General features: G+C 46.0%; 1 protein-coding gene across 2 annotated transcripts; it reads left to right on the forward strand.

Moving 5' to 3' along the window:
• The first annotated feature begins 884 nt into the window (after positions 1 to 884).
• Positions 885 to 15,017, forward strand: MEFV (MEFV, pyrin innate immunity regulator). 2 transcript variants are annotated; one of them, XM_023755273.1, is made up of 10 exons: positions 885 to 1,196; positions 4,387 to 5,007; positions 7,269 to 7,651; positions 8,084 to 8,179; positions 10,478 to 10,708; positions 11,124 to 11,146; positions 13,129 to 13,244; positions 13,419 to 13,451; positions 13,791 to 13,823; positions 13,951 to 15,017. In XM_023755273.1, the coding sequence occupies exons 1-10, from the start codon at positions 920 to 922 to the stop codon at positions 14,502 to 14,504; spliced, it is 2,367 nt and encodes a 788-aa protein (XP_023611041.1). In that variant the 5' UTR covers positions 885 to 919; the 3' UTR covers positions 14,505 to 15,017. The 2 variants fall into 2 exon arrangements, with proteins under 2 accessions (XP_023611041.1, XP_023611040.1); XM_023755272.1 differs by having other exon boundaries at positions 4,387 to 5,196; positions 7,272 to 7,651; positions 13,791 to 14,006.
• The last annotated feature ends 231 nt before the right edge of the window (positions 15,018 to 15,248 follow it).

Consider the following 15,248-nt stretch of genomic DNA (forward strand, 5'->3'; position numbering starts at 1 on the left):
TTAACTGAGGAACAAGTCAGTGCACCTCAAGTACAACATCCATGAGCCCCCTGGAGGACCCCTCAATGGGAACACCTATGTCTTATTCACCTTGTTTCTCCAGCATCCTCACATGGTATTCAGAATATGTGTTTCGCAAACGAGCATGGATGAGTGCCCTCTCGCTTGGGTTTGCTCCCAGGAAGCCAGGACAGAGTCAGCCCTGGGAACAAACAAATCAGGATGGTGCTGCTGAGCATGGCACTCTGAGGCTCTCGTGTTGCTGGTGGTACCAGACAACTGGAACTGAATCAACGGGTGGTACCAGGGCTTGTCTCCTGGCAGTGCCCTTCTGGCCTTGCCTGCCTTCTTGGGCAAGGAGCCACAAACCTTGCAGGGCTGTATTTGCTGCTTCCTATTCTCCTCACCATTGGCTTTGGAGGGTCAGTAAAACCCCAAGAGTCTGGAGAACAGTTGGCCAGAGGGGTTGACCCTGATCATGGTCCTCTCCAGCGTGGGACCAGGGACTCTGGTTTCCACACCCCAGCCCTGAATCTTGGAAGTAGGAGAGAGGGAAGCATCTGAGTGCCTGCCGAAGGATCAAGAGGCTGGAATCCAATCCCAGACCCTCCCTCACAGACTTACCCACCTCTCTACAACCCAACCTTGGAGGTGAGAGCTGGGGCACTGGAGGACCACACGTGTGGCAAGGCATTGAGCCCTCCCAGCTGGAAACGCCTCTGAATCTGCGACAAAGGGAACACAAAGCCAGCAATGACTCTCATAACCTCAGTTCCCACCAAAGCACAGAGCATTTCCTGTGCCTTTTCCGTTATTTCGCAAGCTGCCTCTTCTCACTTACCCGCTGGGCTCAAGGACAGAGGGCCTTTTCTCCTCCCAGAAGCCAGACAGCTGGCTCTGGCCTCTCCTGGTCAACACCATGGCCAAGACCCCTAGTGACTATCTGTTGCACTCCCTGGAGGAGCTGGTGCCCTATGACTTTGAGAAATTCAAGTTCAAGCTGCAAAACACCAGCCTGGAGAAGGAGCAACAACGGATACCCCGAGGCCTGCTCCCGTCAGCCAGGCCGGTGAAGCTGGCCGATCTTCTGCTCAACCACTACGGGGAGAAGTATGCTGTGCAGCTGACCCTGCAGATCCTGAGGGCCATGAACCAGCACCTCCTGGCAGAGGAGCTCCACAGGGCTATTGACCCAGGTGAGCAGACCCCCATGTCCCCTCCTCTGCTGGCCGTTCATGAGGTGGGGTGGAAGGTGCAAGAATGAGCATGTGTTTGGACCAGTGCACTCTGACTTGGGGACTAGGAGTCCCGCTCTATCAAGATGTTAGTGACTTTGGCCAAGCAAGTCTTTCTCCCTGCTCTGGTCTTTGGAGCTGGATTAGTAAAGCTAAGGTTCCCAATGGCTTAAAAGGGCGGTGGCGGGAGTAGGCAGCTGAGATTCTGACTCAGGGAAGGATCAGGGGAGGCAGGAGCTAAATGACTATTCCCAGAGAATTCCTCATGTTATTGATAATTAACACGTATGCACAGACGAGTCTCTGGGTGAGCAAAAGTGGCTTGCTAACCAATCGTATTAACAGGGTTGATAGGTAATCTTTTTATTGTTACCCACATAATTTTAGTTTTGAGTTTTTAAATAATTTTTTATTGATTGCAATTGAGTTCTTCGTCAACACGTTTTACAGAGGTATTTAAAAATTGTTCACGAGGACTTTCTCATTTTTCTTTTCTTTTCCTTCCTCTCTTTCTTCCCTACCTTCCTTCCTCCCTTTCTTTTCCTTCCTTTCATCTTTTCTTTCCTCTTTTCCTTCCTTCTCCTGCTTCTTCTGTCTTTTGCTGTACTTTCCAATTTTGTTATATTGTGATTAGCTAATGTGGCCTATTTGATTTCTGCTTTTAAAGACTTTTTAAAGATTTTGGAGGGTGGCTAACACATGATCATTAAAAAAATATTCTTTGGTGTTTGAATTTTTCTTCTATTTCTACACTTTAAGAATACATTAGAAATTATTTTCAAGTGTTTCTATGTGGTAGAACAGTTTAAATAACAAAAATTATCTGCTCTTTGAAAGAGTGACAGAACTAAACCAACTGTAATCTGAATCCAGAATTTGATGAATGGAATTTTTAAATTACTTTTTTATGTTCTAAAATCTGGTTATCAGCATTTTCAGGATTTCTCACCAGTTCTTAAGTCAGTTTTGATAACTCATGTTTTCCTACAAAGCCAACAGCAAAGTGTTTTTTCAACAACTTTGAAGTAATTTCTTTTTTTTTTTTAAATATATTTTATTGATTTTTTACAGAGAGGAAGGGAGAGAGATAGATAGACAGAAACATCGATGGGAGAGAAACATCGATCAGCTGCCTCCTGCACATCTCCCACTGGGGATGTGCCCTCAACCCAGGTACATGCCCTTGACCGGAATCGAACCTGGGACCTTTCAGTCCACAGGCCGACGCTCTATCCACTGAGCCAAACCGGTTTTGGCAACTTTGAAGTAATTTCAATAAGAGCTTCCTCAAACCAAATATTAAGGTGCTAATTACAGGGTATCCTCATTTCTTTATTAGAGTAGTGGTTTTCAAATTATATCTGAGGGTGATATTTCAGGGATACTTTTGGATATTAGCAAATACTTGATTCAAATTTTATTAAATTTGTTACTAACAAGACTAACAAATTAATATTAAAATGTATCAGTAACCGAATTTTAAAATACTGAAGGCCACCAGTGTGATAGTTCATGCTGTACTTGAACTCCTTTTTATGTAAATCTTGGAATTAAGCCTTTCCTGTCATTTCTGTTTTATTAAACAGTATCCTGACATTTCCAGGCAAGCTGTGTGTTGTTTTCTTTAATTACCATTTACACTTTCTTATCTGTGTGACTTGTGATTTTCTTCACCTCATGAAACCAAAGGAAAAACAAATAAATTACTTCCTAAAATTCTAACTGTCCTTCATAACCCAATTTCAAAATTTTGGCCAAACACCTTAATTATCGCTTTCCAGTTCTATTGAGAAATAACCAACATATATTACGTATAAGTTTAAGGCATACAGCATAATGTTTCATTTACATATATTGTGAAATGATTGCCACATAGGTTCAGTTAACACCCATCTTCTCATATGGTAAAATGAGAACTCAGGATTTATTCTCTTAACTTTCCAGTACAAAATGCAGCAATGTGGAAATTCCTCTCACCCTAACTGTCTGGGGGCAATGCCACCCAGTACCCTCTTCAAATGAAATTACTCTCTTGAGGGGTTTCAGGCATGAATAATGTGAATTCGGGCTGAAGCATAAAAGAGAGGACTTGTGCTTACAAATCTTCAGGAGAGATTTTCTTTTTCTGCTCTATCTGATGTCAACATCTACAGGTACACATCCTGCTGTTCCCTTCTGTATGGAAGGTTTTCTTTAAAACCTTTAAATATGGATTTTCAGACACTCAGGAGTAGAGGATACTAAGATGAAGTCTCTCTGTACCCATCACCCTTCAATGATTACCACTACTTTGCCATTCTGAATACTTCTATTCTTCCCCTTGCTTACTGTTATAATTGAATTTTGTTTCCCTGGCGAGTTTTGTTTGTTTGTTTTTTATTAAAGTAACATTGGTTGATAATATCAACCAATGAATTTCTGGTATAATTATAATTTGATAACTGTATACATTATATAGAGCAGTGGTTCTCAACCTTCCTAATGCTGCGACCCTTTAATACAGTTCCTCATGTTGTGGTGACCCCCAACCATAAAATTATTTTCGTTACTACTTCATAACTGTAATTGTGCTACTGTTATGAATCGTAATGTAAATATCTGATATGCAGGATGTATTTTCATTGTTACAAATTGAACATAATGAAAGCATAATGATTAATAAAAAAAACAATATCTAATTATATATGTTTTCCGATGGTCTTAGGCGACCCCTGTGAAAGGGTCTTTTGACCCCCAAAAGGGGTCGCGACCCACAGGTTGAGAACCGCAGGTATAGAGTGTGCTCATCATCAAAAGTCTAATTTCCACCTGTTAATTCTTTATTGATTGATCTTATAAGGGAATTCTTTACTGATTGATTTTATATTCACACACAAATTTATACCAATAAACTAGGATTTTAGTTATGCATGAAGAATTCTGTTTTTGGAATTCTGATATTGGAAACAAATCCTCCTGCCTAAAAAGTTTGAAAGCACTATTTGAAAAATATATAGCAAATAGTATGTTCTTATTTCATGGTAATTTACTGCTATTGTCTAGAATATTCTGAACTTCTCTAATTTCTGAGGGGATTCTCTCTTCTTTCCCCCCAGCCCTGGGCCCTAAGCACCTGACATTTTCATGCCTTTGCATCTCCTTGTCTTTTCAGAATATCCGATACAAGAAAGTGGCACTGACTGTCCAGCAATGTCTTGTTCCTCGGGGGAGAATAAGCCCAAGAGCCTGAAGATGCCAGATGGCCTGGAAGGGGACAGACAGCAGCAAAGTGGTGACGGAGCAGCCAGCCAGCCCGAGGCTGGGAAGGGGCCCCAGAAGAAGCCTCAGGGCAAACGGAGAGATCAGAAGGGCTCCGAGGGCCTGGATGTGCAGGGCAAGCCCGGGGCCAGGGGTGGGACTCTGTGTTCCAGGAGAAGCCCACTCCCCAGCAAGCAGCCAGGGGAGAAGGGCAGTGATTCCAGTGTCAGGCTCCGCAGGAATGCCAGCTCTGCAGGAAGGCTCCAGGGGCTCTCCAGTGGGTCATATGCTGGGTCCCTGGGAAGGAAGGCATCTGAAGCACGTTCACCTTCAAAAAAGAATCGACCCAGAAGTCTTGAATTTACCATTTCTTCCAGAGAGAGAGCTCTCTCCAATCTAGAAACTCTTCTGCCTCAGGAGAAAGTGAGAAGTGAGAATCTGGACTCATCAGCTACCCCCAGCAAAGTGGCCACTCTGGATGCAGGGGCTACTATGGCTGTCGAGAAAGGCTCCAGAAATCCAGAACATTCTGTGACCATGGATAGGGGAACACTCGGGAATACACTTTCCAATGTACTGTTGAATGGAAAGGAGACGACCTGGGAGCATCCAGAATACACAGCACTTTTGGAGAAAAATAGAACTGAGGGTCTAGAGACCCCTAAGACCTTGGGGGAGGCAGCAGGCAGTGAGCTTTCAAATCCAGAAGTCCCCCCGTCTTCAGGTAAGGAAGGACCCAGAATCCAGAAGACCTGGTATCCTTAGGAAGGGTGACCTCCACAGGCCTCCTTTTATCCCCCTCTGTAGTTACTGGACCCCTGGTTGCCCCCTAAGGTCCCCAACCCTTTGAGAATCTGTTGGAGGCTGTAAATCCTGAAAAAAAAAATGCACATCTTCACAAATTGTTGTTTCAAATTTGTTAGTTTTTTTTATATATATATTTTATTGACTTCTTACAGAGAGGAAGGGAGAGGGATAGAGAGCTAGAAACATTGATGAGAGGGAAACATCAATCAGCTGCCTCCTGCACGCCCCCTACTGGGGATGTGCCCACAACCAAGGTACATGCCCTTGACCAGAATCGAACCCGGGACCCTTCAGTCTGCAGGCTGACGCTCTATCCACTGAGCCAAACCGGTCAGGGCAAATTTGTTAGTTCTTACACGCTCTGAAGTGCTTTAGAGTTCCAAGGGCTTTATGAACCCCAGGATGAGTATCTGGGAAAGACTGGGTAAAACTATCCCCTTCTCTCAATAACCCCAGAGCAGTAGGTCATGGGGCTGAGAATCTGCCATTTGCCTCTCTCTGGGCAGAGAGGAGAGCTGTTGGCCAAAACCCTACGTCTCTTACTAAGGAGGAAGAAGTTAGGATTATGTTGGGTTTTGAATGACAGAAACACTATAGTAACAGTAACTAAACAAGATAGAAGTTTGTTCCTCTTTCACATCAATCATAAACAGATGGTCCAGGGCAGATGTGGTACCCTATGGGCCAAAACCCAGGCTCCTGCTGTTTTTCTTCTCATCAAGTTTGCTTTTAAACTCATGGTCTCAGATAGTGGCATCCTCATTCCAGGAAGCAGGATAGAGCGACAAAGGAGAACAGTATCACTTAGGGAAAGTTTCTAGAAGTTTCCAGGAGTTTCTAGAAGCTGGTTGTGACAGCTCCATTTACATCCCTCTAGTCAGAATATAGTCAAATGGCCACAACCAACTGCAAAGAAGGCTGAGAAATGTAGTTTTATTTGGGGGGTGTTGAGTCGGGGGAATCAGTCATATGGACAACGAACAATTCTATCACAAGGGAAGGAGGCGAGAATGATTATTGGGGGACTCCTTACAGTCTCACAGATATAGAAATTTCTGAAAGGAAGAGGTAGGAGGGCCCTAATGGATTGTGTTTCTATTTCTTCTTGGATCTCCTGTTATTTCTGCCATTTAAAAAATTTTTTAAGTTTATTTCAGAGAGAAAAGGGGAGGGAGAAGAAAGGGAGGGAAAGAGATATATATTTATTTATTGTTCTACTGTTCCACTTACTTATGCATTCATTGGTTGATTCTTGTATGTGCCCTGACCTGGGATCAAACCTGCAACCTTGGCGTATCAGGACAATGCTGTACTAGCTAAGCTACCTGGCCAGGACCTGTCATTTCTGCTTTGTAAAGTTGTGCTATGGTCTAGGGGCAGAGCTAGTCATACCTGTATGTTATTATGGCAGATTACACCCTTTAGCCTTAGAACAATCCCCTTCTTTACTTTCATTTCATGCTCCCTGAACCTGGGTGTGAAAGGCAGTCCATTTGTTCCTTCATTTAACGCACTTTCCCAAAGGCTCACCAGGTGCCAGGGACTTTGCTAGGGGTCGGGGCGTCTAGCTCTGAGCCAGTCAATGTCTGCTGGGCGTTTCCTACTCAAGTCATGAGCAGCCTGGGTGGTTTTAAGTGCTAAAACAAACACCAGTCAAAATGTCTTGCTGTCTTTATATCAACTGCTAGATCAGTGTGTGTGTGGGAGGAAGGCACAGGATTTACAGCAAAAGGCCTTTCTTTAGGATAAGTCCCCAAGAATTCCAGGTCTCAGGGCTGTCATGAGATCTAGCCCTTAACTCTCAGTCCCAGGGACTTGTCGGCTGCCTTGCTGGAGAGGACTCGGAAGGGGGCAAGCTCGGAAGTGGCCACAGTTCAATGGAGAACTCCCGAGTCCCGGGTGTGGGCTCTTTCTCCGCTGTGCTTTTGCATCACCCCTTCGTCACATCTGGGGGTTGTCACTCAGGGGATTTTTCCACTGCTGTGTTCCCAGGGAGGCCGCAGGATGAAGCTGTGTGTCCGCTCTCCCGGGCCCAGGAAGGAGATCTGGTTGGTAGCACTTGTGTGCGTGATTCCGGCAGCTGCTCCATTGCTTCTAAGGATCCCAAGGCCTCAGATGGTTGCTTGCCCAACTGCCTCAGGTGTCAGGTCTCGCTCCCAGGGAAGAGTTCTGGAGGCATCGAGCCGCAGGAGGGCCCACCGATGGGCAGCCTGAGCCCCACGCTCCAGCCGCAATGTACGCGTCACAGGAAGCAGGTCCAGCTGCTCTTCTGCGAGGACCACAGGGAGCCTATTTGCCTCATCTGCAGCCTGAGCCAGGAGCACCGAGGCCACCGGGTGCGCCCCATCGAGGAAGCTGCCCTGGAATACAAGGTAGGGCTTCCTGCCTGGGGGCCTTCTCTGCTGAGCACTTGGACATGTGGGGGCCTGCTTCCTTTGCCCAATGACGCTAGGAGGTTGGTGCATTAGCTGCCACTCTTGAGCTGTAAATGGCAAAAACACAATATGAACCTGGACAGCAAAGAAAAACTTTACCAGTGCGGGTAGCTGAGAGGTCCAAGGGCCTTGCTTCAGGTATGGCGAAATGCAGGTGCTCACAGGAGGTCGTTAGAATTTCTCTTCCTCTTGGCTCTGCTTCCCTTAGTGTGATGGATTCATTCTTCTCTTTCCTGGGCATCCCTCCCTTTGCTTTTGGCTGCAGCACCCTCAGCGTTATGCCCTAAAGCAGATTCTCCCCTCTAGAGTTGGCACCAACTGAACATAGCTGGAGCCTAGTTTAAGCTTCAACAAATGCTCTTTGTCCAGGAGCAAATTCAGAAGGAACTGGAGCACCTGAAGGCGTTGAGAAGATCTGGAGAAGAGCAGAGATCTGAAGGGGATAAGAACACTGCAAACTACCTGGTAAGGCAACGGGTGTTCTGTGGCCAGTCCTCACTCAGGCTCACCCCTGCAGGAGGGAGGGACAGAGAGCAAACAGGGGTCCACAAGGTTCTATTCTGGTTCACGGGGAAGCAGAGCTGATCATATATTTAGAATTATCTGCTCTTGGCTGCAGTGGGGGAGGGGTATGGGTGTCTAAGGATGAGCTGGTCCCTACAGAGCTCGGAGGGAGGGGCATCTCTGAGGACCCTGTCACACTTTCTCATATTCACCACAAAATGGTTTAGAGGAACTAATGCCAGTGACTGTGGCTGAGGGATGGGATTGAGGAACAGGGAGGAGAGACTTTTCAACTTTGAATACTTCTCTTTATTGCTCTTAGCATTGTTGTCCATTTTATTTTTTTTACAAAAACCATATTGATTTTTAAAATGCAAGTGCTTAAAGTACACATTTTCTTTAGAACCGCGGTTTTGCAATGCCACAGATTACTGGCCTTCCTCTGTGGAGCTGGTGTCCAGCCTCTTGGATGTGTAAATTGCTTCCATTTTACCTGCAAGTGAAGGCACCTACCCCAAGGCGCTTCAACTTATCTCATGCACTTTTGTTGGTTGGATCCTATCTCCCTCTCTGGGTTCTAGATTTCTTTTGGGACCCATCACATTGCAATGGGAAACAGGCAAAGATAAAAAAGAATGGGAGGAAGGTGACATTGGCCCAGTGCCTGACTTTCGGGAAACTCCTAAATTGTAGTAAAATAAAAACCCTTTCCTATAACCCCAGGAGGCTTCGAACTTATGGATGGAACAGAGGTCAGGGATGTCCCCTGAGAAGGATGGGTCAGGACTCTGAGCTGCTCAGGGAAACTAGGGGGACAAGAGGGTCTAGCCTTCACTTAAGAAATTCACAGTGGCCCACACACTGAAGGGTCAAGGGCACATACCTTGTTTACAGGCTCACTCCCAGGCCCAGTTGGGGCACGTGCAGGAGGTGACAGATGGATGTTTGTCTCTGTCTCTCCCCCTGCCATCCTCCCTCCCCTCCACTCTCAATGGAAAAAATATCCTTGGGTGAGGAAATTTAGTCCTGTCCTTTGAGCCCAAAATGATGAGACTTCTTTTTTTAAAAATATATTTTAGCCGAAGCCGGTTTGGCTCGGTGGATAGAGCGTCGGCCTGCAGAAACATCGATGAGAGAGAAACATTGATCAGCTGCCTCCTGCACACCTCCTACTGGGGATGTGCCCACAACCAAGGTACATGCCCTTGACTGGAATCGAACCTAGGACCTTTCAGTCCGCAGGCCGATGCTCTATCCACCGAGCCAAACCGGTTAGGGCATGATGAGACTTCTTAAGTCCATCTTAGTGGCTCTAAGAGGCCCTCACCCTCCTGGGAGGAAGGAAAAGGTGCTCTAGCCACTACACCTCTCCATAGAAGCTTCCTAGTGATGATGAGAAACAGGGTGAGAGAACTAATGGGTGACCAGTGTGCAATGGTAGTGGAAGTCAAATTCACTTACATTCAAATAAATGGACTAACTAGCCCATTCAGAGCCATATTGAGAACCTTCTGCATGCCAGCACTTGGGGCAGGGGAGCAGGGATTGGAGAGGTTTCCCTTCTGGAGAGCTTGGTGGTCATAATCTTGTCCATTTCTGACCCCAGGTATATGCCATCCTCACACTAGCTTTCAAGGAAGAAGGTGACATCAGATATCTGTGTCCTGTGGCTGCTGTAATAAAATACCACCAACTGGGTGGCTTAAACCACAGAAACTTACTATCTTGCAGTTCTGGAAGCTAGAAGTCAGAAATCAAGGTCTTGGCAGGGTTGGTTCCTTGAAGGCCATGAGGGAAGGACATGTTCCAGGCCTCTCTTCTCAAGTTGTAGATGTCTGTCTTTTCCCCGTCTCTTCACATGGTGTTCTCATGTTCGTGTCTGTGTCCAAATTTCCACTCCAGTGGCCTACCCCACTCCAGTATTACCTCATCTTAACGAATTGCATCTGCAAAACCCCTATTTCCAAAGAAGATCATATTCTCAGGTACTGGGGGTTAGAAATTTAACATGAATTTTAGAGGGAACCCAATTTAACCCATAACAGCAGGTTTTAGGACATTTTCCCCAGAGCCAGTCCCTTCCACCCTCCGTCTGTTGTGGAAAGGTTCTGGTCCATTTTGCCGCCTTCTCTGGAATGCAGGCCTCTAAGAAAGCCTGCCTCTTATCTACCTCCAGGAGGTGGGCTTCTGGGGATCCCCTGGGAACACACACATCCACCTTACTGCACAGACCCCTTTACCTCCCTGTCCCGTTCCCAGAAACAAACTGAAATCCAGAAGCAGAGAGTCCGGTGCCAGATGGAGCAGCTGTGCCGGTTCCTGGAGCAGCAGGAGCGGCTCTTTGTGGCCTGGCTAGAGAAGCTGGCACAGACCATTGTCCAGGTCGGGGAGACATATGACACCCAAGTGTCCAGGGACATCGCCCTTCTCACCGAGCTGATCGAGGAGCTGGAGACCAAGCAGCGCCAGCCGGAATGGGAGCTTATGCAGGTGAGTGTGGCAGGACCTGGCCTTGCCCTGCCCATTGTGCCCAGTAGGAAGACATGGGCTCCTAACACAGACATCTGCTCTGCCCCAGCCGGGGGGTGAGGTCCTTGGGCCCAAGGGTGGGACTTGGTCTTGGTGACCCACAATGCCTCTTGTGCCCAGATCCCTTTTGTGAGCTCTTAGGAGCCCAGAGTGGCCCAGAATGAGGGGATCTCCTGGCATCTCCCAGAAGAGATCAGCAGGACTTGGGTGCAGTTCTGTTGCAGGCCACAGCTGGGCTGCACCTTGGGGAATTAGAATTAAAATTGGGAGAGGTGCCCCAGGTTTGCGGATGCACTGGGACCCAGGGAGAGAGGCCAGTAGTTAGTGCAGCCCCTAGGAGATTGGTAACGGAGAGCTTCCCTCTTTTTTCTCCTAGGACATCGGAGTAACCCTGCGCAGGTACCGAGAGCTCCCCTGGTGATCCCCTGGGTGTGCTGCAGGAAGCATTTGGGAAGGCAGTCCTAGAAGGGAGATGCTCCCAGCCCTGGGCCTGGGACTCCTTCCTGGGCTCCTCCCATTTCCTGCTGCTACCTAAGGCCTTTCTGGATTTGTGTAGCGAAAACAGGAGTGTGATCGGGAGGAAGAAAATGGGGTTGAAGACTGGAAAGAATGAATACAGCCTGCCGTGCTGTTGGTGGTGCCCTAAGAAACCTAATAGATTGTGTCCTATGCAATTCACCTCAAGAAAACTTCCTGCAGAGTGCCTGTAGCCTCAGGGAGGGAAGCACTTTCCGGGAGTGGAGCTGCAAAGCCCCGCAGGCAGGGGAGGGAATGGGAGGGAGGAGGCTGGAAGTTACAATCACCCCCTGAGCTTTACAAAATCCTGACACCCAGGCTAGGGCTGGTGACTTAAAGCTGAACCTTCAGGAGTGTAACTCAGGAATCAATGTTTTAAGTCTTTTTTTTTTTTTTTTGGTGGTAAAATATACATAACATAAAATTTACCATTTTAATCATTTTTAAATGTATGTTTAGTGGCATTAAGTACATTCACATTATTATGCAACCATTATCACCATCCATCTCCAGAACTTTTTCATCTTTCCAAATGGAAATTCCATACCATTAAACATCTCATTCCCCCCAACCCCAGCCCCTGGCACTCAACACTCTACTTTCTGTCTTTGTGAATTTGACTACTCTAACTACTTCATATAAGTGGAATCAAAAAATATTTGTACTTTTGTGTTTGGCTTATTTCCTTTAGCATAATGTCTACATGCTATAGCAGGCGTCAGAATTTCATTCATTTTTTAAGGCTGAATAATATTCCATTGTATGTATATACCATATTTTGTTTATCCAGTCTTCCATCAATGGATACTTAGATTGCTTCCATCTTTTGGCTATTGTGTATAATGCCATGAATATTGATACAGATATATCTGTTTGAGTCTCTGCTTTCAATTCTTTTGGGTATATCCCCAGATATGGAATTTCTCTATCATGTAGTAATTCTATGTTTAGTTTTTTTTGAGGAACCACCATAATATTTCCCACAGTGTCTGCACAATTTTACATTCCCACCAGCAATGTACAAGGGTTCAACTTTCTCTACATCCTTACTAAGGCTTGTTCTTTTTCTTTTTAAATTGTTTTTATTGATTGATTTTAGAGAGGCAGGAAAGGGGAGAGAGAAACACTGATTTGTTGTTCCACTTATTTATGTATACCTTGGTTGATTTTTGTACATGCCCTGACCAAGGATCAAACCCACAACCTTAGTATATTGAGATGACACTTTAACCAACTGAGCTACCTGGCTATTTTTTTTCTTAACTACAGCCATACTAATGGGTGTGAAGTAATATTTCATTGTGTTTTTTCCTCATCTATTATCATTTTATTTCAATAGAAAGAAAATGACTGAGGAAGTATAATTAATTTGACATAGATAATTCTGGGCTGAGCATTTCAATATAAGAAGCATTTTAAGGCTATTATTAAAACACGTTGTGGTTTTAACATCAGTGCTTTTAAAAAACTCCCCAGGTGAGCCCGGCTGGCTTGGCTCAGTGGTTGAGTGTCGACCTATGAACCAGGAGGTCATGGTTCAATTCCCGGTCAGGGTATATGCCCAGGTTGTGGGCAGCTGATCAATGATTCTCTTTCATCATTGATGTTTCCATCTCTCACTCCCTCTCCCTTCCTCTCTGAAATACATAAAAATAGATTTAAAAAATAAAAACTCCCCAGGTGATGCAAATTCATGGTCAAAGTTGAGGACCAATGTTTAGGACTTGAAGTCCAGGGAGGAATTTTTTTGCAAAGCCCAGGCGGGGCTGGGTGTGCCCTGTGGAGGCTGCACCTCCCTCCATTTTATGGGAGCTTGGGCCACTCCATGCTCCAGCCCTCTCTGGACAATAGTCTTTTATCTCTAGAGTCAAGACAGTGACTGTCCCTGAGCCATGGGCCACCCCTCTAGAGGTGAAAGAGAAGATCCACCTGCTCCTCCAGAAATCAGAGTTTGTGGAGAAGAGCATGAAGCATTTCTCAGGTAGGCGGGCTTGGGGGAAGATAGAAGGTGCCCACTCACTTCCTCCCAGAGATCCATGTAGCCCAGAGCCCCCGGGCATCCCTTCTCCATCTCTCAGTCTTCTGACTCTGCCTCAGCCTCCTTCTGATCTGTCCTTAGCTGGGGAAATTAACTCTAGTTCTCTTTCTCCTTTAGGAACCCTACGTTCAGAAATGGAAACCTTCAATGGTAAGTACTGTGGTGGTGGTATGTGCTGAGCAGGAGTTATTGTGATATTTCCTTGTACTGTTGATTTCTGGGCATTATTTAGAAGAGAGTGAGAAAAACACCTGTGAGAAAGGTCATGACAGGCCCTCACAGGTTCTGTGCGAAACTCCTTTAGCTGGGTCAACCCATCAGACCAGAGAGGCCCTGGTGCCTGGGAGGAATGGGGTTATATCCAAGCAGAGGAGTCAGGTCCTGGGCATATGGGTTCTTGTCTTTCCTTGTTGTGGGGATCCAGGTGGATTTAGCCCTCTGAGTGGGAATGCTCAGGATTTCCCCCCTCATCTTTTTTTTTCTCTGTAGTTCCAGAACTGATTGATGCTCAGACACATGCCGGTAAGTGCCAGATCAAGGCGAGTGGTCTTGGCCTGATGGATCCCTGTCCATGTTTTCTGGAGGTGGGGTGAACCTGTGGGGATGTTGCCCATTGACTCCCAGCTAGGTATTCTAATTCTCTCTGCAGTTAATGTGGTTCTGGATGCAGAAACTGCCCACCCCAACCTCATCATCTCTGATGACCTGAAGAGTGCTAGACTTGGAAACAAGTGGATCCATATGCCTGACAGTCCAGAAAGATTTGATAGCTGCATTTTTGCCCTGGGCTCTCCAAGCTTCCGCTCTGGCCGTCATTACTGGGAAGTGGAGGTGGGAGACAAGACAGGGTGGGTCCTGGGTATCTGCAAGGCATCCACAAGCAGAAAGGGGAACATGACTCTGTCGCCAGAGAATGGCTACTGGGTGGTGATGATGATGAAGCGAAATGAGTACCAGGCATCCACCTTCCCCCCGACCCGCCTGCGGATGAGGGAGCCCCCCAGGCGTGTGGGCATCTTCCTGGATTACAAGGCTGGAGACATTTCCTTTTACAATGTGACAGCCAAATCGCACATCTACACATTCACCAGCTTCTCTTTCTCTGGGCCCCTTCAAGCTATCTTCAGCCCTGGGACACATGATGGAGGGAAGAACATGGATCCTCTCACCATCTGTCCAGTCGGTGACCAGGGGCCTCACTGAAAGCCCTACACTTTGCATCTCTCTTCCAACTCCCAGCCTTGTACTTTGAACTTATACTCTCGCCAGTTATTATTGAACATACATTGGGTTCTGGGTGCTTTGGGAAATATAATAAATCAGAGAATAGTCCTTGTGTCCTAGGAGCTTATGGAATAGTAGTAGAAATAAGCTAGGTCCTCAAATAATGGTAAACCAAGGGTGAAGAGAACACATATGCTGATGACATGCCATGTTTTTTTCAGAGTAGAAAGTGCATGGCTTAATAAACCCTTGTATGGATTAACACCCTAAGATGCTCCTGCGACAGAGATTCCACCCTCATGTTCCCTCAGTACCCATGGCAAGGATATGTCCCCTCATTTTATTTTCCCCTGTCTTGAGGACTTGTCTAGGGGGAAAAAAATAAGCAAAGTGGTTTGCTATACATTTTTTTGTATCTGGATTAATGAACTGTGGTTCTTAAGAGTATTGGCTGTGCCTGATAAATAAATTGATTAGAAGATTTAATCATAATTCCATTTGCTGTCACTTGATTGATTGCTGTGAGATACCATTTCCCCACTGAACACCATGAAAGAGATGGAGCTACTGTGGTGGGAAAACATTTGACATATATTCTAAGTGTCAAATTTTCTGTCCTAATCTCTGTCTGAAAATCTGTGGGAATATTAGGTGCTTTAGTTCACAGATGTCCCGCTATCATCCCCCATTTAAAGACATGTAAAGAGAAAGGATATAGCGTTG

This window comes from Myotis lucifugus, unplaced genomic scaffold, assembly GCF_000147115.1.
Source record: "Myotis lucifugus unplaced genomic scaffold, Myoluc2.0 scaffold_72, whole genome shotgun sequence".
Taxonomy (NCBI): domain Eukaryota; kingdom Metazoa; phylum Chordata; class Mammalia; order Chiroptera; family Vespertilionidae; genus Myotis; species Myotis lucifugus.

Bases quoted from the DNA above. Each gene is read 5' to 3' on its own strand.
- MEFV (XM_023755273.1), top strand. From the start codon at position 920: ATGGCCAAGACCCCTAGTGACTATCTGTTGCACTCCCTGGAGGAGCTG. The intron at 5,008-7,268 runs CCATGGATAGGG...CTGCTGTGTTCC, and splicing joins AAATCCAGAACATTCTGTGA to CAGGGAGGCCGCAGGATGAA. The intron at 8,180-10,477 runs GTAAGGCAACGG...TCCCGTTCCCAG, and splicing joins AGAACACTGCAAACTACCTG to AAACAAACTGAAATCCAGAA.